Source organism: Equus quagga, chromosome 15, assembly GCF_021613505.1.
Source record: "Equus quagga isolate Etosha38 chromosome 15, UCLA_HA_Equagga_1.0, whole genome shotgun sequence".
NCBI classification, from domain to species: Eukaryota; Metazoa; Chordata; class Mammalia; order Perissodactyla; family Equidae; genus Equus; species Equus quagga.
Window position 1 is genome coordinate 78006267 of NC_060281.1, and position 26785 is coordinate 78033051.

A 26785-nucleotide genomic window follows, 5' to 3' on the forward strand; every position below is an offset into this window, starting at 1 on the left:
GCTGAGGTTAACCACTATGCCCCTGGGCTGGTCCCAAATATGGTCCTTTTTTTATCCACCCTGTCAATCTCTGCCTTTACCTGGACTGTTTAGAGACCATTAATATTTAAGGTAATTATTGATATGGTAGGATTTAGGTCTACCATTTTATTATATGTTTTCTGTTTGCTCCTCTATTTCCTTGTATCTCTGTTCTCCCTTTCCTTCCTTCTTTTGGATCATTTGAATATTTTAAATTATCTATTGGATTTTAGGCTATTACCTCTTTGGATTTTCTTTTTGATTTAGTAGTTGCTCTAGAGTTTACAATATATATAACTAATTTTTCATAGTCTACTTAGAATAAAAATTGTACTACCTCACATAAAATGTAGAAGCATGGCAACCACATGGGTCCTTATCCCCCAAACTTTGTTATAGTTGTATATCGATTAATTTACATACATTGCAACCCTCACCGATGGTATAATTTTTGCTTCCAACAAAATATATATTTTAAATATACATATATGTTTCAATAGATTTTAAAGAAGAGGGAAAAAATAGCCTTTTATATTTATCTGGATATTTACCATTTGTTGCTCTTTCTTCATTTCCAGAGATCCAAGTTTCCTGGTATCATTTCCCTTCAGTATGAGGAACTTCCTTCAGCATTTCTTGCAGAGTAAGTCTGCTGGCGATGAATTCTCTCAATTTTTGTTCACCTGAGAAGGGTTTTACTTCGCCTTCACTCCTCTGTATGGGTTGCTTCTCCACAGTCCACCTGCTTTTATTTCTCGCTGTCCTCAGATAGCTGCTTTTGCATTCTGTCTAGTTTTTAGTTGTAATCAGCAGGAAAGACTAACACTGCTCTGCCACAATGGAATAAAAATGTATTTTTTAGTTCTTATAATTTCTATGGCAAAATATATCACTAAATTAAAATCAGAAGGGTATATGGAATTCTTACATGGCATGTTTCCAGTTGCCCAGGAATACTTTTTCAATAGATATGTAAACAAGTAATTACAGATAGATGATGGCACAATCAAGAAATAAACTTTTCCTCAATTAGACATCACTGGTAAGCATTCTCGGACCCCCTCTGTAATTGCTGCATTCCTTTGAACTCCTGGCGGCACCCAGCATTTGCACTGTCACGGCCCCTTAGTCTACCGTTGATTAGCCTAGCGCATTGCTGACCGACTTCCGTTTCAGTGGAGATTTAAAGCATGAACTCCAGCAGAGTAGTGACCCCTCCATCTTATTTACCGCTACATGCCCAGGCACACAGTAGATGCTAAATAAATACTTCTTGAATGAATGAGTGAATGTATGCTGATCTTGGCACTTCTGATCTCCCCACCCTTCCCTACTTTTCCTTTATCTATGGCACTTATTGCCATGTAAGGTCATTTACTTATTATAATTATTGTGTTATCAGTTTCTTCCTACCCCTAATGTAAGCTCCATTAGGGCAAGGATCTTTCCCTAAGACCCATTGATGTATCTCAAGCATCTGGCATGGCACCTGATATACACATTACTCAATAAATATCACTGAATGAATAATTGCAAATCAAAGGTAAGCAGCCCTTACTGATATGCATGATAAACCTGTGATAATTCTTGTTAACTCAGGAGTCTAGTGTATGCTGGACAAATACAGGACACTGGCTCTTTGTCGCTGTCCTAGCACCTTTCATACCTGATCTCTTGCCGCCATTCTGGTCCCTGTCTTTTCTCACTGCCTCCTCATGAAGGCACTAGAAGGAATTGAAAGACTCAGTTTGTGCCAGGTGTTAGGGCCAGGGACCCACATTCCTTCTTTCTGGTAACTCTACCTTGGGACACATCACTGACAAACTTGTGGAGAGGGAACTTTTATAAAGATCAGCCCCCATAATCTCACAGGCAGAAGGCCTTTTCACAGGCTAGCTTAGACATTTTTCACTACAGAGAAAAGTGGATGAGATGGACTAGGGGAGTTTTTCTGCCTTCCTGAAGATTGAATGTTTTTCTGAATGGCAGTATGACCTGTGCCTAGGAGTGTGGGTTCTCAAATCAGGTCTTGATTCTGTCTTCACCACCTCTTACCCTGGTCTGAGCTTATTTCCCCATCTGGAAAATGATTAAGGTAGTGTCCCCTCACATGATAAGCATAAGCAGGCAATACACGTTAGCTATTTTTTGTGGATAATTATGAGTCTTTCCAGCCCTTTCCAATACTATTTTCTGATCTACCTAATATAGAAACTTCAATGAACTAAGTTGCTTAGGAAACTGGGTGGTAATTATTAAAGCCTTTGTGGTTGGGGTTAACCCATGTTGATAATTGCTTTGTAAGTTTTTGAGTATACCTCTCTGCTTTAGTCTATCACAGTGAACAGGACTGGTCACATTTGTCTGTGACGACTGAACATCCTGTAGGATACAAGAATGATCTTCAGGTCATCGTCCTAAAGAGCAATTTTCAATGTCCAGGGCTTAGAACCCTAAGAATATGAGATCTTACTGAGATTGTCTTGACCCCAAAACCATATCCTAGAAGTTATATATTTTACTATCTTCTTATTATGCATATAAAATTATTCTAATAAAAGCAGAATATGAGGGAAGGAGGGATCTACTATTACAGTGGGATCATTTCAAATGTTTGGTTATAATGTCTTCTTCATAGCCTGCTTTTATTTAAGGGTGCCCAGCTTCTCTCCTCAGCAATACATGCTCCTATGCACGACTGGCACATTGGGGTGTGCGTGTGTGTCTGTGTGTGTGCGTGCATGCACATGTGCCTTTTCCTATTCTTAAGGACAGAAAGGTGCAGTTGACCACTTCAAACAGTCTATCTGTTTGATCACGATCTTCAGCCCTGTAGAAGAACTTGGAAGACACATCTTTACCTGAAAATCTTGAAAGGTCTTCTTGGAGCAACCGAGGCCATGGAGAACAGCTTCTGGAGGGCGGCTCTCCCTCTGGATTATGAACTGGTGAACCTAGAAGGGAAACTTCCTGCTACAATAACACAGCAAGGCAATGTGATGAACACTTTTATTTACAAATATAATTAAAAGCTCTGACAGTTATCATGCTCTTCCTTGGGACCTGAAAAATGTTTTTGTTTTTGTTTTTAAAGTGCATGCAAAAGAAGTAAAGCCTTTTTTTTTTCATCATTTTTTATTGTAAGAAAATACACAGTTTGAAAGTGTGAATAATGCAATATTTATGACCAAGATATGGGACTTAGGGAGGGGAAGGGAAATAAAGAAAAAGATCAAGATGATCTGATTGAGAGACAGTGTTGAACTCCAAATACTGAATTGGAAAAGGAGGGAGGTGGGGAGGAATAGGAGGAGGAAGTAAAAAAATTTGATCAGAGAAACAGTTAAAATACAATATGAAAATAAGTAATACCTCTCCTTAAATTCCTTCTATACACAAAATACACGATTTGCCAAAGCCCAATTTGTGCTACTGGGATTCTGTGAGCTCCTTAAGTGTATTCACATCCTCTGCAACAGCAGAAAATGACTATGATACAATCAGAATATGCTGAAGACAAGTTAAACTCTTGCCAGCAGGTTCTTAAAAATCACAAGATCTCTTCACCCCTCCCACCCCCCCATCCCCAAAAAAGTAATAATATGTCACCACTGATATGTACATCACAATTAGTTTCTGTAAAATGTATCAAATTTTCAATCTTTAATAAAACTTTGTTTTTTTTAATTCCTGATGAATAAATACCAAAAAAATAAAATAAAATAAAATAATGCAGCAGCTAGTTAAGGTGTAAGGCTGCGGATATTGTGTCTCTCTCCCCCTTGGCATTTATTATTATTTTTTTGCTTTATTTGCACAGATTGGTGGTAATGAGTGATTGCTTAAAGCAATATACATCCACTTGTTGTTGTTGGTTTCTTGGTTTTGTTAAAACTGTCTCCAACGTTGTCACTGAAACATTTTGAATCGCATCAATACTGTGACGTGTACTATGAATAGAAGACATGGCCAGGTTTTGGCCAGCACTGAAAGTTGACACGGGGGGAGGAAGGGGGCCCCTGATGGAGTAAGAATAAACAGGCACTAGTCCGACACGATGTCAGTAAGAGTAAGAGAGAGAGAGAGTGAGAGCAACGCCCGTTAAAATGGGGAATGTGGTTTTGCAGGGTCTGAATTTTTTTCTGTTTTCATTTTTTTTTTGTAAATGGCAAAAAAATTTAATCTCATCTATAGTCCTCCTTAGGAAAATCTAATGTAACCAAATTCCCAAATCCCATTCTGAGGCTCTCCATGTCAAAAGTTTCAATCTCTCGCTCTTGCCTTTCCAATAGGTACTTTATTCTCTCGCTGCGTTCCTTCTGAAGGGCAGCCAGCTCTTCTTCAATCTGAAATAAGCACAGTGAGCAGTTCTTAATGGAAAGGATCTCCCAACAGGCACCCACATGCACACGGGTACACATACATGCACTCACGTAACATACAAACACGCAGGAACTAAACGTAAACTAGACTGGGGCAGGCTGGGAGAGTCCTGGAATAAATGTCTCGTATCTGATCCATTATATTTAAAACTTGCTCACAAGAATAAGAATGTTTGGGGCCCACCTGGGGCTAGCACTACTGTTCTAGCAAGCCAAGCAGCTGGCCTGATCTAGGTCAGTGTCCTGTCTCAGCAGGAGATGGCCCAGGAGAAGCTAAAAGACACTCAGGCACAATTAGATTGTGCCACTTTCCCATGGAGAATCAAATGTCCCCTGGGTCATTAGCAGTTTAATTCTAGAACAGGAGCAGGGAAAATAGTCTCTTACGTTGGTCTCAGGGAACTACCAATAGAAAGCACAAATAACTGGTAAGCAAATAAATGCTTAACAGCTTTGAGATGCTTTATGAAATCTTTTCTACTTCATTTTCCTCAGCAATATCTAAAGCAATGAATATTTCAATTCTGATAACATTTATTATGTATGGCAATATCAGTCTCTCTTCATTTTAATTTTTTTAAAGAGCCCTGTTAGTGATTTCTTTTGGTTTAGAAATAGCTGAAAATAAAAACCAAATTGGCATTTGGCTTCCTCATGCCATTTAGCAGCCATGCCAGCTCATAGTACCTTTCATATGTCATGTCATCACCTAGTAACTCATGTCATTCCTCTGGCTGTGAAGGTGGAGGGTTTCCTAGCAGAGTAAGAGACAGAGCTTAGGCTGTGGGATCAGATTTATGCGAGTAACTTAACCGTTTTGAGCCTTCGTATCCTGCCTATAGAATGGAGATTATGCCTGCCTTTCAGGGGTACTAAAAGTATAAAAGCAGATAATAAGTGAGCAGTGCCTAGTTTAATCCCCCGGTACATAGGCAAGGCTCAATAAATGGCAGTTCCCTAGGCCGTGCCCCATCCTCCGCCCGGCTGGACAGGACCCGCAGGAACACTCATACCTTCTGCTCAAGATGTGCTCTGCGCAGAGACACCCTCTGCTCTAGCTTCTGGAGCTCACGTTCATGTTGTGCCTCTGTTTGCATCTTGATTTTGCTCTGGTAGGCATTGAGCAGCTCCATTTCCTGCTGGAGCTGTAGCCTCAAGGCCTGGCATTCTGCTTCTTGAGCCTCATCTAGCCGTAACTGCGGGCACAGAAGACATATACTGTCATTCACTCCTAGCTTACAGCACTTGGTGACTACTGGAAGATGTTTCCTTGTTTGGACTGAAACAAGTCCTCTTAAAAAAACAGATGCCCCGGGTACATTCAGAGTTAGGAACCAAAAACACTACATTCTGCTCAATGGGCTACAAAGTTCTAAATACACATTCTTTTCTTAAAGCATTCCTTCTTAAGAAAACAAAAACATTCTTTTCTTAAGAAAACCCTAGTTTTCTTAAAACCACACTGGCAGGAGTCAGGAAGGCCACACATTTCAGTGATGAAGCCTGTGGGCTTTGGAGGCAGACTCCTGAGCCTGAATTCTAGCTCCACCACTCACTTAGGTGTGTCACTTCTCCAAAGTTCATTTTTTTCATCTCAAGAAAATAACAATAATAATTCCTACTATCTAAGATTGGTGTGAGGATTAAACAAAAAATTCATATGAAATCCCAGGCATAGTTCTTGATGTATCCCAAGTGTTCAATAAATAATAGCTGTTATATTATTTTGGTTTGACTAACCATTTCCATATTTATATATCTTTAATCCAAAAACCATCAAACACTTAGATATCCTTAGCTCTAAAAAAAAGAGTCCAATTTCCATAACACTAGAGGAATATACCACAGTACTGTTACGCTCCTAGCAAGTAATGCAGGTCCCTGCGGTTGTCTGTACAAGTCATCCTGCTGGCCAGCCAATCTTAAACTCAAGTGGTTGAAAATCTCTTCCTCACAGAGGTAGCCTTGATAATCTTACGGGGCATATTCTGGTTTGAAGCGGGAAAGTCCAGATTATAAGGCTGATAAAGTTTTCCTTGCTCCCTGCAGCTCCTGAACTTTGTGTCAATCCATCAAGATATTGATCCTGTGTGGAGAATGGCCAAGCCAGTCACCAGAAATGCCAACCTTCCAATGAGCATAGTTGAAGGTTTGGGGCCATTAGCAGGACTATGTTTAGGGATGATGACCCTCCTCCTGTTCCAAGCTTGGTTTTCTCTAGATTTAGCAGGCCCTCAGTTCGGTTAGGAACTACGAAATTAGGACCTTTGAATTAGACAGTTCTTTGTCCCCTGAGTTTATCTGCATATTTCCATACAGACCACTTTGCTAAGATACTTATTCTCCATATTATGCTTCCTTCCCTATTTTATACAGTTTGTGACAATTCACAATATATCTCAATATCTTGATTGAGAAATGACTTTTTGAAATGTTATTAGAATAGTTTCAGAAAGTTATTTGCATACTGTCTTTTTTAGTACTTTTGGAGAAATATGCTATAGCAAATGAACACAAAATAAGTAATGTAATCATACTTCCAAGGTACTTTCTAATAATTCATCCTACCCAGCTTTCACTAAAATCCACTAAAGAGGATACCTCTCTTTTCATTTTCTCAATGAGAAGTGAAGAGAGAAGAGATACTAGACAGAGAGTGAACAGTCAAGCTGCAGCAGCAACAGCCTTACAGATAAAGGCCGACGGGTTTACTGGCTCCCAGTGAGATTGTTATCGATTCCCTCTTGATATGCGAGGTTCTTTACCAATGGTGGGAATGAAAGTCTGTTCTTTTCTCTTGTCTTTGTTAATTGTTACATGAGCCCTGGCCAAGTGCGTGAGAGGCTTATCCGAGGGGCAGTTTAGACCATTGAAATACCTCCATCTTCTCTTATTTCTGGCCTTCTATTATTAATGTCAGGAACTATGTTACTCTGTACCAGCTCTGACTGTAAAAGTGCCAGTCTAGAAATCAGAGGATATTCCAGTTTTTGGTATTCATCATCCAAAAGTTGCACATACCAAATCCATTAAAAAGTTTTATAAAAGTATAGGTAAATACATTTCTGTTTTTTAAAGTGGATTAAACTGAAGAAAAGTATGTGATAGAAGCAGCATAACGTAGCAGTGCCCAGGCATATAGGCTTACAGGTTCCCCCCAAAATGGGTTCAAATCCTAGCTCCATCATCAATTAGCTAATTACCACTATGTGACCCTCGAAGTCCAGGACCTTGGCACACTATGGCCTAAGGGCCAAATCTGGCTTATTGCCTATTTTTGTCGATAAAGTTTTACTGGAACACAGATACGCTCATTCATTTGTGTATTGTCTGTAGCTGCTTTTGCACTACAATAGTAGAGTTGAGTAGTTGTAAGAGACCCTGTGGTCCACAAAGCCTAAAATATTTACTATCTGCCCCTTTACAGAGAAAGTTTCCCTATTCCTGCCCTAAGCAAGTGGCTTTACTTCAATAAACCTCAATTTCCTGACAGGTAAATTAGGGTTAAAATAGTAACTACTTCAAAGGTCAAAGGGGTTTCACAAAAGTGAAATGAGATAACACTTAGCAGACAGTGCCTGGCACATGGTAAGTGGTCAGTAAAGGATAGCTGCATTTATCATACATAATTTTATCTCCTCCTTGCCTCAGAAGAAAGGGTATTTCTCTCTTTTTATTCAAGGGGAATCATAAACCTATATTCCTGATCCCGTTCTCTCCCATCTTATGTAACAAACATACACTGAGCACTTGTTTGCCAGGCATTGTTGCAGATGCTGAGAATGTGAAGATGAACAAGACAAAAACTCCATCAACCTTTATGCCCCATCAACTCTCTTCCCCTTTCTCCTTACCTTTAACCTCTCTCTGCACTCCTCATTCTGACCCAACCCCTCTACTTATATTGCTCACATTAGCGTCACTGATGACCACCTTGAATGAGTCTTCATCTTACTTGATCTCCTAGCTGCATTTGATAATGTGGATTGCCCTTTCCTTCCTGAAATCTTTCTCTTATCTTCTGAGATACGACACACGCTCTTGGTTTTTTCCTCCCTCCTCTCCTCTTCCAGCTATGCCCTACCATAGTGGGCCATTAAATGTGGGTGTCCCTCAGGGCTTTGTCGTGGGCCTTCTTCTTCCTCTAATCTCTCTTCCTAAGGAATCTCATTTATTCCAAAGACTTCAATTACTATCTATATGCAAATAACTCCCACATCTATACCCCTGTTTCAGACTTCTCTTCTGAGGTCCAGGCTAGCTTATCCAGTCTACTGGAGACGCCTTCACGTGGAGGTTCCCCAGGCCCTCAAGCTCAGCATGACTAATATTAACAATCATCTTTCCCTTCCCCCTTCTCCAGTCTGCTCCACCTCCTTTTTTACCACATAGGTAAATGGCACCATCATCTGCCATTTTGTTCAAACTAGAGACTGGGAGTCATCCTTAATATCTCACTGTCCACATTCAATCTGTCACTAAATGCTTTCAATTTCATCTCCTGCCTGTCTCTCAAACTTAGCCACTTCTCCTTCATCCCAGCTGCCCCCTCTCTAGTCGAGCCACACTCCCTCATGCCCGGGTAAAGCAGCAACTTTATAAAGGATCTCCTTATATCTGCTCTTGCCATCTCCCAGGCCATCCTCTCCATCACCAGAGTGATGGTTCAAAAATGCAAATCTGATGTCAGTCCCCTCTTTAATACTCTTCAATGGCTTCCCATTGCTTTTAGGATAAAGATCAAAATTCTTAAGAAAGCTTACAAGCCCCTACCCGGTCTAGCCTCTGTTTACCCCTGCAGTCTTATTCTCATGTTAGTCTCCTCCTAGTTCTCTATATTCTAAACATAATGGACTTGAGTTCTTTAGAAGTGCCACTGTGTTTTGCATCTTTACACATGCAGTTTGTTTTGCCTGGAATATGCTCCCTACACCTCAGCTTAAATAATCATTGTGTCTGCAAGGCCTTTCCTGACTCTCTAGACCAGCTTAGCTCTCCTGGTTTACACTCTCTTAGCACACTGCACTTGCTCTGCCATTACACTGAGTAGATTTTTTCAATGTCTCTTTCCTCCACTCTTTCATGTATTCCATGAAGACATGATTGATGACAAATTGATCATCTCACATTGGTCACTAAGTCCATCTCTTCTACTCCTAAATATTTCTCAAATTCTTCTCCCTCCTCACCATCTCCATTAGCATGTTCTTAGTTCAGGCCGTCATGACTTTTTTTTGACTATTACAATAGCTTCCTAACAGGTCTCTTTACCTATATTTGCCACATTACTGCCAGTATCTTTCTATAACACTGTCTTATTCACCACAGTAGTCCAGGATGCTTGGGGCATAGTATAGACAGTCAATAAATACTTACTGGGTGAATGAATGAGTACACTGGCTCCTATCCTCATCCCATGGACATATTTAAGCCTTTCCCAATTAACAGGAGTCCTCCTTTAACTGTCTCTTTCTCTAGATATAGCTCTCTTTCTACTTTCCTTCACTGACAAATTTCTATCTTACTTTTTATCTCACTTTATAATCACTTTTTCAATGCACTGTAATGTCTTCCATTCCCACCACTCCACTGATTGTCCAGGACAATCAATGGGCAAATCCACTGCTAGGTCCAACTGGTCTCTCTGCAACATTTGGAATCATCAACTAGGAACTTTTGTTTCCGGCTTCTGTGACATGGTCTCTGGTTCCCTTCCCATATTGCTGATTATTCATCTCCTTTAGTCTACTTCTACTCAGCCCTCAAATGTTGGTGTCCTCAACTCTGTCCTTAGTCCCCTTCCTCTCTAATACTACCTCCTGTCCCTAGATGATCTCAGATACTCCTATCAGCTACAACTGCCCCCCATAGAACAATAATGCCTAACGTTTTATCTTTAATCCTGCCACCCTCTTGAACTAGATTTCCATCTCTGTACCTCTCTACCTGGATACCCACATAGCTCAGACAACATGTCTACAACGTAGTCAATTATCTTCCAGGAATCCAAACTCACCCCTCCTTCTATTCTTCTCTCAGTAAAATGATGACTGATTCCACTGTTATCAAACCTACCTCTCAAATTGGTCACTAAGTCCATCTCTTCTACTCCTAAATATTTCCCAAATCCTTCTCCCTCCTCACCATCTCCATTAGCATGTTCTTAGTTCAGGCCTTCATGACTTTTTTTTTTGACTATTACAATAGCTTCCTAACAGTTCTCTTTACCTGTATTTGCCACATTACTGCCAGTATCTTTCTATAACACAAATCTGATCCTGTCACCCTCCTTCTTAGAATAGGCTTCAGTAGCTCTCCATTGCTTACAGAATAATGTCCAAACTCCTGGCTTTTGAGGCTCTGATCCCTGACTATCTCCCTGCTTTCCCCTTCATACTCCTGCCATATCAGCTACTCATTGTTTCTCAAACACATCCTCTTTCAGGCCTTTGAGTCTCTGCATATACTGTATTCTCTGCCAGGAAGGACTTTTCCTCTTCAGCCTTTTTGGTGAACTATTACTCTTCAAGACTCATCTCCTTGTGAAACCATCATAGAATTACCAGACAAGCTCCCATCTCTGGCTTACCAAGACCTTTACAACCTCTCGATTTTGGGCTCCCACAATCCTCTTCCTTGAACTTTGGGCTCACGCCAAAGTTCTTTCAGTCCCCAAATGCATACTTTCCACCTTTTGGACCTTTGCCTGCCTATGTAGGTCCCTTTCTGTGGAACCCGTTTACTTCAATAAATTCCTTCAAGCTTGGCTCCTGTTGGGCAGCTTTCCCTAGACCAGATTAGTTGTTCCTACTTATCTTCCCAGAGCCTCCGGCACCTCCCACACCAAAGGACTTATTACGCTTTATTTCTATTGCTTAATTATCTGATCTCCTTGCCTGACTGACAAAAGTGTGGGGACAGGGACCAATTGTTGTCTCTCTAGCTCATCACTCTATCTCTGAGCCCAGCAGAGTGCTGGACACAGATGCTTAGTAAAAGTTTATTGAATGACTATGTCCGTGTGTCTTACTCATTTGTGCCTGACATTAGTTGCACAAGCTTTGATGAATGAAAATAGGATATTATATGTGGTATCTATCACATCTTGCTCTCAAAGTCCCTATGTGCCGCAGGTCTGATTTAGCACATTATTATTCCTTGAGTTCCATCTTAGAAGACACACTCCAGCAAGTATCCGTGTTGGCTTGGCTTTATTCAGCGTCGTCACTTCCTCAGTTCTTTGGGTAGAAAAACACCAATTTCCTAAATTTGTGCAAGAATCATCTTGGAAAACAAAAGGCTGGATCTTGAATTTTCTTGATTCCCAAAGCTCTTGAAGCCATGGCACTGACCCTAACCACTTACCGCTTGAGAGGCCATCATCTCATTTATACTCTGTTCATACTGCTCTGCCAAAATGGCAAGTTTTCTCGTCTGCTCATCTTTCAGTGTCTTTAAGATTGTTTTGTGCTCATTCTTTGGAGTAACTTCCAACTGGTGATTCTTGAGTGCTTTATACTGTTTGGTCTGTACTTTGCAAGTGTCCTGAAACTGTTTTTTAATTTGCATTTCCATGGCCTGTGTAGAAAAAGTGACAAAAGGAAAATAAAGACACATCAGTAAATACAGAAAGCCTTCCATTCTAATGACACAATACAGGTGCTGAGACCATTTGTCTTTTGGTGCAGTGACCCACATTACTAGTCAAAAATAATGAAAACAATACATATGACACAGACAAGAGTTAACTCTACCAGTACTTTTGGTTTAATATGAAATGAATAGAAGTCATTTTGAATTTACAAATGGATTAAAAAGTGAATTGTTACAGGGATCACAACTCTGAGCAGATTGTGGAATACTATGAAGCTTAGTTTGTTAAAAGCTTGTGCATTACTTTAACGGTTACCTAGTCAAAATCTTCAGTGCCTTCTATTGTTTGTTGTTTTTACCTTTTTTTTTTTTTTTGTCATTTTCCCCTCTGTTTCCAAGTGAGAAAGGGGATGGCAGTGTATATGCCACCTTTCACTGCTCTGTGTTTCCTTGACAAATCAATAAAGGAGAGTGTCTGGATAATACTTCACATGATAACCCATTTCCACTGGAATTCAGCATAAATGGAAAGGAAAAACTGATTTTAGATATTTTTCCCCATTAAGAGGTTGTACTTGCATGTAGCAATATCAAATATGCATTTTGGGAAGGAGAAGGCGGGGTGTATTATTATAAATCCGGAAGTTCCACCAGGTTGTCTCATAGTCACACTTCCATTTCATGAACACTTGGAGGAGCTGTGATAACAAGGATCACTAATTAGACAGATTAGGATTTGGCTAGAGGGGAGCATGTCCAGTGTGACTGAGGTTGGCCTTATATCTGTGTCAACACTGACAATGTCCCTCTTGACATAAAGCAATGACTTAGTCTATATCGCTTGTTAATTAGCAGTCAGCTAAAATTATCTGGAGGCAGTGAGGGCCACAGGAGTTCCATATCTCTAGTGCAGGGGAAATAAGTGCCTGGCACGTGTAGACTCATTCCTGATTCCCATGCCCAGGACAGATGTTACTAATAAATCATACTCCTTCCTACTTAGCTTGGATGTGGCTTTAGAGTCTTTCTTAATATAGCAGCACTCAACCTAGTAACTGCTAGTACCAATAATCTGAGCAGCACCACAGATGAAATTTATCTGTCATATACCTGGTAACTCTCTCATTTCCTGGGATTAGAACCATGGGCTGCTGTTAGTCCATACGTTACAATTTTAAAGAGGGTAGGTCACAAAGGAGTCAGCGAAACTGCATATTGGATACAAAGAAAAATGGAGGGATCATCTAGCACAATGGTTTCCAAACCAGCCTGCCTAGCAGCATCTCTTCAGGAGTTTGTTATATACAGACCCTTGTGCTTCATGTCTGGAGAGTCTGATTCAGTAGTTGCAGGGCCCAGGAATTTGTAATTTTGCAAAGCTGTCATGTGACTCTGACAGTCATCCAGGTGCAGGAACCACTGATCCAATCCGACTGGGTCCCAGAGCACAAATAGGGAAATACTTCAATTTCCTCTTACCTTTAAGTTTTTTGGCTGTTGCCGAAGTTCCATGACATGCTTTCTGTGCAGTTCCCTTTCTCGCCTTTTATTGTACTCCAGCTGGTTTTCCAGTTCAGTCTGGTGCTGTAGACGGATCAGATCCATGCGTAGCTTCTGTAACGTGTGCAGCTGCCTGTACTCTAGCTCTCGGGTGGACTCGTCGTGCCGGATTAGCATAGCATGCTCCATCTCCTTCTGGGTCCTCTTTTTATTTAATTCCTGCATTCAGGGACAAAAGATAAATGGAGAGAGATGAATGGAGATGAACTGGAAGAAATGCACAACTAAGTGAGGGATGACAAGGAATGGCACTACTAACTGTCTCTTAATTAAACCCATTAGTGTTTGGCAGCATGACTCAATGAGATTAGATTAACAATCCCTGGAGATTTAGGTTTTCCATATGGGTCCACCATTTACAAGATGGGCAACTTCACAGCCATCACAACTTCACTGTCTGTAAAGTGGGATTAATTCTACCCGGCCCCTTCTCACCTCCCTCACATTGCTGCTGTGTACCTTAATTAGGTGATATGTTACACATAGGTCTAAATAAATGTTTCTTCAGTTAAGGCAGTGGTTTTAAACCCTGACTGACCATTAAAATCACGTGAGGAAGCTTTTAAAACACATGATGCCTGAATCCTACAACCCGAAATTGTGATGATTGCCTGGGGTGGGACTGTGACATCAATATTTTTAACAGTTCTTCATGTGATTCTAAAATGCAGTCAGAGCTGAGAATATCCTCAATGTTCTTAGTTTTCTGCGAAATACTCTGTTTTTGCGTGTATCAGAAGTAGGCCAATTACCTATTTTTTAAAATCTCAGAGTTCAGGGCATGCTGGGAAAAGGCAGATGAGATCTCTCCCCTTTCATCTTTTCCATCACAGTCTGTGTGATCACTTCTAGATCTAATCATTTTGTTCTTTGCAGTTCTACTCATGTCTTTCTCTTTTTTTTTCATTGAAGGAGGGAAAGAAAGGAAACTAGAAAAAAAGCACGGGGATGGGGGGGAGTTTGGTGAAATTTTTTCATTCACCAGTTCAAGAATATTTCCTGAATGGCAATGTATCGAAGATCTGAACCATGGGCTCTGGGTCCATAAAAATGTTTAGTGGGCCATGACTCTTGCTAACACTCTAATGGGGAACTGTAATAGACATTTATTGAAGTATATGCTCAGCTTACAGCTGACTGAATCAATCTATTTTCTCTCTTGGGAATTTGGAATTGGGATTCAGAGACAGTTAGTCTCTATGTGTGGCTGGAATTGAGGGGCATATAAAAACTACACATGTGGTAGCCATCCATTGCTATGAGGACTGAGGATGAGAGAATGCTGGGCTTCAGAGCAAGATGAATGAAAAAGAGAGAAGAAAGAAGTATAGGGAATATGTTGATGCTCAAGTTCCTGACTGGTTCTAAGTTCTCCTATAGGTCCAGCTGTATTATTGCTATTGGATTTTATGAAACATTCCTATATTTCTGTAGTAAATTTCCTGGTTTTGGCTTAATCTACCTCAAATAAATTTCAGTAACATGCAAACAAAAGGATCTTAATTAATATAGTGAAATAGTTTTATGAATAAATTTAAAAAAAGAGGAAGGTTGGAAGTGATAAGTGCTATAAAGGAGGTAAAGATTTTATGCTGCAAGATTTCTGAAAATGGTGGTATTACTACTAGTTAAGAATGTCAAGGAACGGAGAAAGCATTGGAGCTGGACTTTAAATTAGAACAATAGCGTGCCTCTCTTCTCTGACAGTATCCATTATGGGATACCATCTAATATTTTCATAGAAATATTAGTAACATTTGTATATTGGTGTGGTTGAGAATATCTCATACACTTGGGCCTTCTAGCCATTTGAAGAGATGTCCTTTAAACAGCACAGCATCTGTTAACTAGATCGAAGTCACTAATCATTCATTTATTTATTCAACAAATAATTGTTGAGTTCTCCCTATGTGTTGGGCACTGCTGTAGGCCCTAGGGATACAGCAGTGAACAAGTACATCCTCTCATGGAACTTATTTCCTATTGGGGAAATATCTGAAGTATAAATTCAATTAACATTTGTTTTAAGGAATAAAAGATAATGAAGAGCATCTCCCCCTATCCTCTCCTGAGTTTTTCTTTTCCTAGTTTTGTTTTTTCTCCTTACCTGGACCACCAAATGTGTTCTTTCAAAAATCACTAACTGACCCATAGGTGGCACTAAAGGACAGTGAGCCCTTCCCACAGACCAAAGCTACTCCAGACCAATGAGCAAGAGAAGAGCCAAGGAAAGCCCTTGGAGTGGGTCAGTGTCCTGGTTCCCAGGTTACTATATCATTTTTAATTTATCATTTCAGTACCAGGACTCCCAATAATGGGCATTTATACATTTTGCATTTTCCAGACTGAGTCTGAATTGCCCAGAGCCCTGAAACTCATGGGGAAAAAACAAAAGATGCAAAGCAAACAACACCTTTCAGAAGAAATTAAACGCTTTTCTTTATGCTTAATGGAATGCTTCAGGATGTTGTCCACAGAATACCTGCATCAGAATTACCTGGGTTACAAGTGAGTGGTCTTTATAATAAGCCACCCAGCAAATTCTGATATATACTACAGTTTGAGAATCAACGGAAAAATATTTAGGATGTGAGTCAGTTTCAGCTTTTCCATTGACTCATTATGCATGGCTGGGGCAGGTCTCTTAATCTATGTTTTAGTTTCCACCGGTGTAAAGTGAGGATAACAATACCCACCATGAACTACCACTTTTGTGAAGACGAAATGAAAGACTATCAGAAAACACTTGAGGGGGCTGGCCCCATGGCCGAGTGGTTAAGTTCGCGCGCTCCGCTGCAGGCGGCCCAGTGTTTCGTTAGTTCGAATCCTGGGCGCGGACATGGCACTGCTCATCAGACCACGCTGAGGCAGCGTCCCACATGCCACAACTAGAAGAACCCACAACGAAGAATACACAACTATGTACCAGGGGGCTTTGGGGGAGAAAAAGGAAAAAATAAAATCTTTAAAAAAAAAAAAAAAAGAAAACACTTCAGAATATATAAACAGGTCATTATTATTTTTCTGTATTCAGAAATGAATATCTTAAAACTAGTTTTTATAAACTATTAGAGAAGTAAGAGAGGCATGGTGCTGAAATGGGCTTTTCTGTTACAATTGTAGGTTGTTCCCTTTCCCTTTAACTCATACATCTGAGTTGCTGAGATGTAAGTTGTTAAGCTACCTATAATATTTAAAACCATGGAAAAAATATTATTCAAGTTATTATGAGCCTAGGACTGTGCCTACATAATAATGTATAAAGTGCTTTCAAGTTTTAAAAATGAGTTCATCTAAGTCATTCAGTCCTAATTGCAACCTTATGAGGTGCTAAGATTATAAGGATTTAACCCCTTCATATATGATAGGAAGGAATTAGGGAATTGAGAGACTAACACAAGATCGTACAACTTCAATAAAACAGAAGTGAGGCTAAAACTCAGGTTTTTAGGCTTTCAACATTTTCCATTAAAAGATGTCCCAATGAAGAGCTGGACCCATGGCCGAATGGTTAGGTTCACGTGCTCTGCTTCAGCAGCCCAGGGTTTTGCTGGTTTGGATCCGGGGTGCAGACATGGCACCGCTCATTGGGCCATGCTGGGGCGGTGTCCCACATGTCACAACTGGAAGGACCCACAACTAAAAATACACAACTATGTACCGGGGGGCTTTGGGGGAAAAAAGGAAAAATAAAATCTTAAAAAAAAAAAAGACATCCCAATGAAGGTTTATATTTTCCTGTTTTATGTTCAGTCTGTGATACAATATTCTGAAGAATTCCTCTGCTCTAGCTAGACACGATGCAATGGTTGCTTCACCTGTACAAATTACACAGTATACGGTAGAGCCACATCATGTCCACCTTTACCTTATACAAATTCAACAAAATGAGCTGAGCAAAAACACAAAAACAAACTTAATGGTACAGGTGATTCTGCCACCAGTGCGCTCAATGTATATATGCCCTGAGGGAGTGAGATGAGAGCCATGCAGCTCCCTTTCCCTCAGCCCACATCACACACTGTGAGCATCTCACCAAGCTGAGCGTGCACTTAGTGTTGAAACATATGTACTTTTCACACACCATGGATCCTACACACATTATGATACTTTATGTGACTCCAGCTCCTGTGTAAGATGTGGATCTAGGGGCTGTCCCCTAATAAACTCTTCCCAACCATTATCCAAGCAGTCTACTGAAGTTTCAAAGGAAGTGCTAGTGACTTCTTTAAAAGCAGCTGATCTCACTCAAGCCAAAATTTTTGTCCTCATGTCCACTGAGGTTGAGTAAGAACTAGAAGTCAAAGTTTTAAACAGAGATGTTGTTAACCTATGACATTCAATGCTTTCTTAATTTCAGTTCTTAGTTTCATAACTGGTTAGAAAATAGTGAGCATCTATGTGTATTGATAATAGAGAAAGAGACTCAACTCAGTCAATGTTGATCCTTTGAAATGTTTCCATTAATTAAAAGGATTGCTAATATTCAGTTTTGGCAATGATATATGAAAATAGGTATTCTTTATTGATGGGAGTATAAAGCCTCTTAGAGGGCAATTTGGCAATATATATTAAAAATTTAGATGTATAGACTCTAACTCAGAAATTCCACATTTGAGAATATATTCTACAAAATACTTGTATACATGTGAAAAGATCTATGTGCAAAGATGTTCTCTGTAGCATTGTTAGTAATATTGTAAAACTTCAACAAAGTATCCACTGAGAAGTACCTCATTAAATAAATACAAAAAACATACTATTAATGGTTAAAAAGAGTAAGGCAGAGCTTTATGTCCTAGATAGTAAATGGGGGGAAAAAAAGGGCTGGCCCTGTGGCCGAGTGGTTAAGTTTGCGTGCTCTGCTTTGGAGGCCCGGGGTTTCACTGGTTTGGATCCTGGGCACGGACCTAGAACTGCTCATCAGGCCATGCTGAGGCAGCATCCCACACAGCACAGCCAGAAGGAACTACAACTAGAATATACAACTATGTACTGGGGGGCTTTGGGAAGAAGAAGAAGAAGAAAAAAGATTGGCAACAGATGTTAGCTCTGGTGCCAAACTTTAAAAAAAAAAAAAAGGGAGAGTTACAAAACAGTATGGTGGACATTTGGGGGGTTTTGTAGATTCAGTACCCATTTCCCTTTCTTTGTTAACAGGCTCCTCTGTTTGGAAACAGAAACTCTCCCACACTATCTGGAATCTGACAGAGTACTGAGTAAGGGAGTAAGCACATTACCCAATCAAGTTCTCTCTCTCCTAGGAATTTCAATCTTAAGCAGAAATGATACAAAGATTAAACATGGTTGGAGGAGATACATCCAAATGGTGAGCCTTGAGGAATGTCCATTAGCTCTTGATCTCTAGGTTATGGAAGTTGCTTTTCCAGCTTGATTCTTCATCTTTTCCAGTTTGGTTCTTCAGCTCTGTCATCTACCCTATGTATCCTTCCAATAAATTCCTTTCCATACTAAGTCAGCCAGAGTTTGTTTCTATTGCTTGCAAATCAAACAGACCCACTGATACTAATGTAATCTTATTTTTGTAAAGTTAAAGTTATATATAAGCTGCATGTATGTATACATATATACAGGAGAAAAATCCAGACATATATATGCCAAATTAAAGGTGACTGTCTCAGGTAGAGATTGGATAGGATGGGATTTTCAAGAACTGTCACTCAACTTTATATTTTTCTATATTTATCTTTTTTCAATGTTCTTTTATTAATTCTGTAAAGAAAAACTTTGAACATTTTCATGAAGAAGTCTCTGGAATAAGACTAAACAAAGGAAAATCTAGACTCTTAAGAAAAATACCCTCATAGAGTTATTCTTTGCTCAACTTGTTAGAACCTGATACTAATGAAGTCAAGAATATAGTTCCTATCAATTTTGGGGAATAATTGTCTTCTATAGCTTTTATTGGCACTAATTTTCCCCTTAGCCTCAGACTTCTTCCAAATATGTGCTATTAGAATAACAATAATTGCCAAATGAAAAGAATCCTAAATACCTTATTTCCAACTGGCTTTTGAACTTTTTCATTTGGACTTTTTTCCCTTCTAACAAACTCTACATATCTAGTACTGAATTAATCAGTTTCTCACCAATACCTCTCTCTAAGCTTCTCTGTTTCTGCCAAAATCTACATTTCCCCAAGTCTTAAACCCTAGAAATAGCTTTGCTTCTACCCTCATCTTCTCTCTCATATCCCATTGTATGCTAAGTCCTGTTTATTTTATACTTCAGAACATGTTTCAAGTCCATTTCTCTTTTGACAGCTACCACCACCTCTCTTTGCTTCTAGTTTCTTCTCTCTAATCCAGTGTTTCTCAACTTTTTTTTTTCATTATTGTCCCCATTAGGAGCCTTTTTAGACTCCCCTCTGCCCGACCATCCCCACCCCTAGAATGTTAATACCATACATATACTGTATATTTGTTTATGTACTATGGTCCTTCAGAGGGCCAAAAGCCATAGTAATATCTAAGACCCCTCCCCCATAAGAACCCATTTTCACCCCTCTGGGGGCAATATTGCCCCCACTGAGAATGCATGCTCTAATCAATCTGTGCATCACTACCAAACTGGGCAAATCTCTCTAAAGTAAAATTTTAGCCATATCACTCATTGCCTGGCTCAAAAATGTTCAACAGTTTCTCCCTCTTCCAATTAGATGAGATAATACAGATAAAGACCCTGAGCCTGGCCCATAATTATATGTGTTTAATAAATTTTAATTTGCTCCACCCTTTTGTCTTCCCATTTGAATACTGCTCTCCAAAAAGCTTATGCCAATTCACATTCCCATTAAGTGTGCCTGAAGTACTTGTTTCCCTCATGTAGGCTAACACTGAATTTTTATCAGACTTTGGTTTTTTTATACCAATGTGCTGGCTCATTTGTGAGAGTTTTTTTGATTACTTCAGGTCACAGTGATTTCCTAGTGAACTTTGTATCTGCAACTGATTTACATTCTGTATTCCTCATCTCAGTGAATAACATCCTATTCATCCAATTTCCCAAATTAGAAACTTTTAAGTCATTTTTCACTCCTCCCTCTTCTGAATTCTAACATCATTTGGTCTGAATCACTGTCAGTTCTATTTCAGAAATGTCACTTAGATCTAATCTCAAAAAGCTTATATGAATCTTACAGTATTGGGCTAGGGAAGGTGTATGCTAACTAAAAAAAAAAAAAAAAAAAAAAATCTAATCTCTCTCTCTCCCCACTGCCTCTTCCAGGTAGAACTAGAGAAGGAGCATCCTCGCTGACCTCATTGTATGTTGCTTGTCACCACTCTAGGCTACCCTCACACTGATGCACTAATTCTTCAAAATGAAAAGTCAGCATCACTCCCTGGCTTAAAAACCTCTGATGGCCATGCAATTGCCTTCAGGCTAAAACCTAAATGCCTTGCCTTAAGAAACAAGGCACGAGCCTACACATTCTGCTTCCAACTTTTCTCTCGTTCCGACGCTCCGCTCCATACACTCAGAACACTCAACTTCTCATCAATCACCGAATCCTCCAAGCCCTTTCGTGACCATATGCCCATGATACTTTATTCACATGTCTATTATCGTACCTAACATATTATAATTAGTCTGTTACATATCTGTTTCTCCTCTTAGACTTAGGGCTACTTGAAGGCAGGGAGTATAACTTCTTGGTAGCCCTGGTGTCTCCAGCACAGTGCCTGGCACAAAGGAGGCACTCTTTTTTTTTTTTTAATTGAGGTAACATTGGTTTATAACATTATAAATGTCAGGTGTACATCATATTTTGGCTTCTGGATAGACTACATTGTGTTCACCATCCAAAGTCTAGTTGCCATTCACCATGGTACAAATGTGCCCCTTTACCCCTTTCACCCTCCCACCGGCCCCCATTCTCCCTGGTAACCACCAATCTATTCTCTGTATCTGTTTGTTTGTTATTATTGTTGTTGTTGCATTTCTTCACATGAGTGAAATCATATGGTATTTTGCTTTCTCCATCTTAATTATAGAGCATCATACTGTTATTTGTTTCACAGAGTCACAAAAAACATAACTTTTTGAAAGCAAAAATTCTCTATTCTACTTATTTTGATTCTCCACTCCATGACACGGCTTATAACAGGTGTTCAACAAAATTCTATTGCATTGATTTGGAAAAGGTTGATCCCTTGTTCTGTAAATGGCTTTCTCTTGTCGGTAGTAAATTCATTCCCTTACTTTTTTGTGTGCCTACATTGTGTCAGGCACTGCACTGAAGACTAAGAGGCTAAGGATATAGGACTGGACAAAACAGATGACGGACAAAATGGTCACAATCCTCATAAAGCTTTTTGTCCCATACATTAATGACAATAGTTATGAACATAACAAATACCTCCCGAATGTTCTGCTGCTCCACCTCGTGCCGCTTGATCATTATTTTCCGCTTGAAGAAACGACAGTTTTTTTCGTAGTACAGTCTCTGCTGAGTCAGAAGGTGGGCTTCCTCTTCAGCCTGTGTGTGCTGCAAGTTCTCTTTATGCTTGGATATCCGCTCTTGCTTTTCTTTCTTGGGTGTGCTATGGTCCTCATTCATCTCCTTCACAAAGAAAAAAAGAAAAAAATCCATGCTGGTCTCATTAAGCAAAAGGAACTAACATTATTTGGAAAGCAAATGAGAATGCAAGGACAGAAAGGCTTGGTGTCGCACATCCCTCATCCCCAACAATTTTGTCAATTAATTGAGTATTGAGAGGGAGACTTGTTAGTTTCCATGTCTTTGGCTTTTCACTGTCAGAAATTATTTGTTCACTTATTCAATCAAAACACACTTACTGAGTTCCTATCATGTGACAGGCATATGTAAGGCACAAGGATATGATGGCGGGCAAAAGAACATATCTACCATCATGGGGCTTTTTAGTCTGAAATAAAAAATCAATTGAAGAACCACAGAAATGAACTGAAAATTACTGTGATAACTGCTGTGAAGGTGAAGTACTTGGTTCTACAAGGACGTTTAATAGAAAATATTTGCCCTTGGTAACACCTAAGCTGAAATTTGAAAAATTGTAGAAGTTAACCAGTGGAAAAGGAGAGGGAAGGATACTCTCGGTGGAGGACACAGCATGTGCAAAACCCTTAAGGTGGGTTAACTGAAACATGATATGATCAAGGAACTGAAAGAAGGCCAGAGTAGTTGGTGCAGTGTGACATGAGATGAGGCTGGACAGGTGGGCAGGACCATTAGAGGCCTTATAGACCAAGTTAAGGACACTGATCTTTAGCATAGGAGAAATGGATTTTATATATATTGGGGTGTCATAATGAGATGTATTTCAAAAAGATGACTCTGGTTGCCACGTGGAGAACAGAATGAAGCAAGGAAGAGCACGTCCATGGAGACAGCTAGGAGGCTAGTGCAAAGGTCCAGCCAAGAGATGATAGTAGCTTGGACAAAGGAAGTGGTAATAATACTGAGAGAAGCAGACAGATTTCAAAGACTGGAGGTGACTCTGCAAATGTCACTAGTTTGAATTTCAGGAAAAAGCACTCTTCATTAGGGATTAGAGGGTAAACAAACCACCTATATTTTCAAAAGGACAAAATTCATAATTATTCCAGACCATATGGATAAAAGGAAGAAAGCAGTGAATCAGAACAGTTAAGAAGAGGTTAATCTATGGGGAAAGTAAGATGACCACTTTAGAGAAGGTACAGTGTACTCATCTTTGTTCGTAGTGGCAAGCTTGACCTATAATATTTAGTTAACTACTCACTCAGTTGAGATCTCCTTTAACTGCTAACACCTATTTTACTTAATGTTTAGTGATGCAGACATCATACATCTCTATTTAGATTATTCTTGCACTTGGCCTAGAAGTCCTGGTAAATCAACTTTCAACTTTCCTGTTCCAGTGAAATATTAGAATCAACAAGAGCAAGAGCTGTTTCCAGCATGGAGTAAGCTGGGATCACAACAGAAAGGCTGGTGACTCATCTCTTGATGCCACAGCTTTGCTACTAGGTTTGGCATTAACCACTACATTTCACACCCAAATCTAAATATGATCATAAAAATTCACTCCAAAAGCAAGAATAAATTATTTCTGCACCATCCATTATTCTGCTTTACTCACACTCCTATTATCTATCAACAGTGGGGATAGTGGAGATTGTTCTGTCATCACAAGGACAATACCTTTAAGTATACCCATATCTAAATATACGTGCCACTTTAAATAGTCTGAACGAAGCTGTACTTCGTACAGAGTAATATTAGCTGTGCACAGAAAGGCTTACTGAGGCTATCGCAAATTAGGTTTAGGCCTGTTTTTCTTCAGGAGGATGTTGACAGACTTATGCTGAGGCCTGTTGTCTCTTGCACTCATAAACCTGAGTATAGTGAACCAAAAATAAAGTTATGCCTAAAGACTGAGTGGGGACTCTCGAATGCCATTCTGTAGGGGATCTTCTAAAGGTGGAGTTCATGCAATCTCCAAACACCTTGGTGTTAACGAAAGCTCAGAATGGCGGCTGCAGTCATAAAGTATGGCCTCCAGAGCATGAGTGAACACAATAAGATAGACGTAAAAATGAACGTGCAGCTGGGAAAATTTCAAAATTTCTTACTGAAAAATCAAGGTTGTCTCTGTGATCCAGCCACATCTGTTATGATAGAATAATTAGGCTCAAGCAATAACGAGAGAAAATGTGAATCTTCTTAGTTAGGCTATTTATCTCTACAGCCTGGTTTTCTAGATCCTATAGTCTCAGAGATTCTTCCCATTCAGTGGGAAGTGTGGATCAAATACAAATTTCTGACAGGCCTAGCAATTACCAGGGACTCATCTGGGCAGGGCAAAAGATCCTGAGGCTCACTCACACCCACTTGCTTTCATTTCCTCATTAAAAACAATCAGAGAGGAACCTTGCTAAGTCTCATATTGTTAACTTAGAATGTAAGCTCAAATGAATGATTTCATATACTAGAAGAATGCCCCATGCTGAGTTTTATTAAACCTTAATATACTAGTAGTCTACAAATAAGAAATCCTGTCGTATGAGAAGGAAAGTCTATGGAACTGCAGGCAAGTCACCTGTAAGTACTGGTAAAGGGAGAATTGAAGAAATTTGAGCTTTTAGATCAAATTGCAGTTCCTCAGGAGGACTCTCTAAGTCCACTAGCGGTCTTCAACCAAACATTCAAGAATCAATCAATCATTTATCAAATATTCACCTTACTGGAAACAGGGATACAGTCATGAACAACAACAACAAAAAGACATGGTCTCTGCTCTTATCACTTACCAGCTACTAGGGTAAGTAGCTCAAATAATCACTAAAAAAAATGCATAATTGAAAACTAGTGTTATGAAACCCACGGCACCTGTCTTGGTAGAGGCAGTCAGGAGAGGCTTCCCTGGGGAAGCAATGTTTAAGTTAAGGTACTAATAAGCAATCCTGAAGCTTACAAGGAATTAACAGCAGAATTGTGGTCAGGGTGGGATTTGGGGTGGGAGGGTGGGAAGAGCATCCTGGCAGAAGAAACAGTGTGAGCAAAGACCTTGGAGAAGGGCTTGATACATTTGAGGAACCAAAATATGACAATTGTGGCAGAAGCAGCGAAGAGTGAGGGTTAGGTAAGCAGATGGGGGAACACTGGTGTGAGGTGAGACTGGAGGGGAGGCTGGTAGCAGACCACGCAGGGACTTCTAGTATTTTGATCTATATCCTAAGAGCAATGGGAAGCCAGTAAACGTTAAAAACATGAAGAGATATGACAAGACTCATCGTTTGAAAAGATGCCTCTGGCTGAAGTGTGGAGAATAAACCGGAAGTAGGCAAGAATGGTTTACAGTTAGCACAAGGGTTCTTGAAGTGTGGTGCCGGGACCAGCAGCATCAGCATCACCTGGGAACTTGTTAGAAATTCGTCCTTCAAAATCCACCCTAGACTCATTGAATTAGAAAATCTAGGGGTGGGTTAGCAATCTGTTTTAATAAGAATTTCAGGTGATTCTAATGTAAAGTTTGAGAATCACTGGATTAGACTACACAATGCAAGATGAATGTATGATCACAATGTAAGATGAATCAGTTTCAAGTTCCAACCATTCTAATGGCAACTTGGTGACTACAAATATCGGTATTCTTACCTCTTTTATTTTTTCCTTACAAATCTTATACTGCTTCTTCTGACTTTCTAAGAAAGTTGTCAAATCTTTCTTCTGCTGGGCCAAGATCTGTTGCTGGAACTTCTTCTCATCTGCTGCAGCTACCTTTGCCTGATAAAATAACAAATACGATTGATCTAGGATGACTTGATCTTCACACAGAATTCAGCTATCTATATTCTCCACTACATTAAAAGAGTCTGTAAGTGTTGAATAATGTAATATTTTTAAACAAATAATTAATTAAAAAATAAGGAAATGCTTGCTTTGATTTTCTCATGTTTTAAACAAAAAATTGAAATTTTTACCATTGAAAAATATATCCCTAATCATGGGAAAAATAGGAAGGTAAACCAAAACCACGTTTTATTGAACACACAAAAAAATACATGGCATGAAAGGTAAACTAAGGATTATAACAAAAGATTTTTTATCATATTGTTGGTAGCCCAAGGGTTAAATTATAAAAATGGATAAATGGATAAATAACCATGACTGGCCAGTTTTATTCCAAGAATCCAACTCTAATCAATAAATTATTCCAACTATCAGATTTCCTAGTGGGGTCACCTCCAGTATAATAGGCAAAGCTAGTGACATTTGATTTCTTAGGCACCTGCTGCAATCCACAGCAGTCTGAGACCAGGACATTTGGGGGGCTCCTGAGTAGATAGAACACAGCCCAAATAAAAGATAACTCAATAAATATTGGCTCCTGAAAGTGACCAAATCTAAGGATGGAGGAACCCTTCGCTGAAGCACGTATGTAAGATGAGGTACCTGGGGGATAGAGAGGGAATTATGCTTCATGGTTCTGGATCTTCTCACCTTTAGCTTCCATTATTAACAATTCTTCCATTATGAACAATTCTCTCCACATATTTATCAAGTTGAATTCCCAAGAAAGAATCTGATTGGTTTATTTAATCATCATCATCCCTGTTCAGGCAGAAGTTTTCATGCCAGATGGCCTCACGAATAGATGGCTATTGGGGGGATATTTCTTCTACAGTTCTGATGTTTCCTTCCATGTGGAGACAGCGAGCTTAATTATTGAAACAGCGTCCCC

The 26785-nt window shown here is 39.6% G+C and overlaps 1 protein-coding gene and 1 long non-coding RNA gene across 2 annotated transcripts in view; one reads left to right on the forward strand and one right to left on the reverse strand.

The window, feature by feature from the left end:
- On the forward strand, positions 1 to 3752 carry LOC124226706 (uncharacterized). The gene is made up of 2 exons (XR_006885349.1): positions 1 to 664; positions 2792 to 3752. It is a non-coding gene; the product is annotated as an uncharacterized LOC124226706 (long non-coding RNA).
- A 431-nt stretch (positions 3753 to 4183) lies between these two features.
- Positions 4184 to 26785, reverse strand: part of TAOK3 (TAO kinase 3) — a 168208-nt gene continuing 145606 nt past the window's right edge. Inside the window, exons 16-21 of the mRNA XM_046640346.1 lie at positions 25699 to 25827; positions 21937 to 22140; positions 13476 to 13715; positions 11769 to 11981; positions 5417 to 5599; positions 4184 to 4367 (exon numbers count right to left, since the gene is read on the reverse strand). Coding sequence (XP_046496302.1) covers positions 4206 to 4367; positions 5417 to 5599; positions 11769 to 11981; positions 13476 to 13715; positions 21937 to 22140; positions 25699 to 25827 — 1131 coding nt within the window. The 3' untranslated portion in view covers positions 4184 to 4205. The remainder of the gene's footprint in view (positions 4368 to 5416; positions 5600 to 11768; positions 11982 to 13475; positions 13716 to 21936; positions 22141 to 25698; positions 25828 to 26785) is intronic.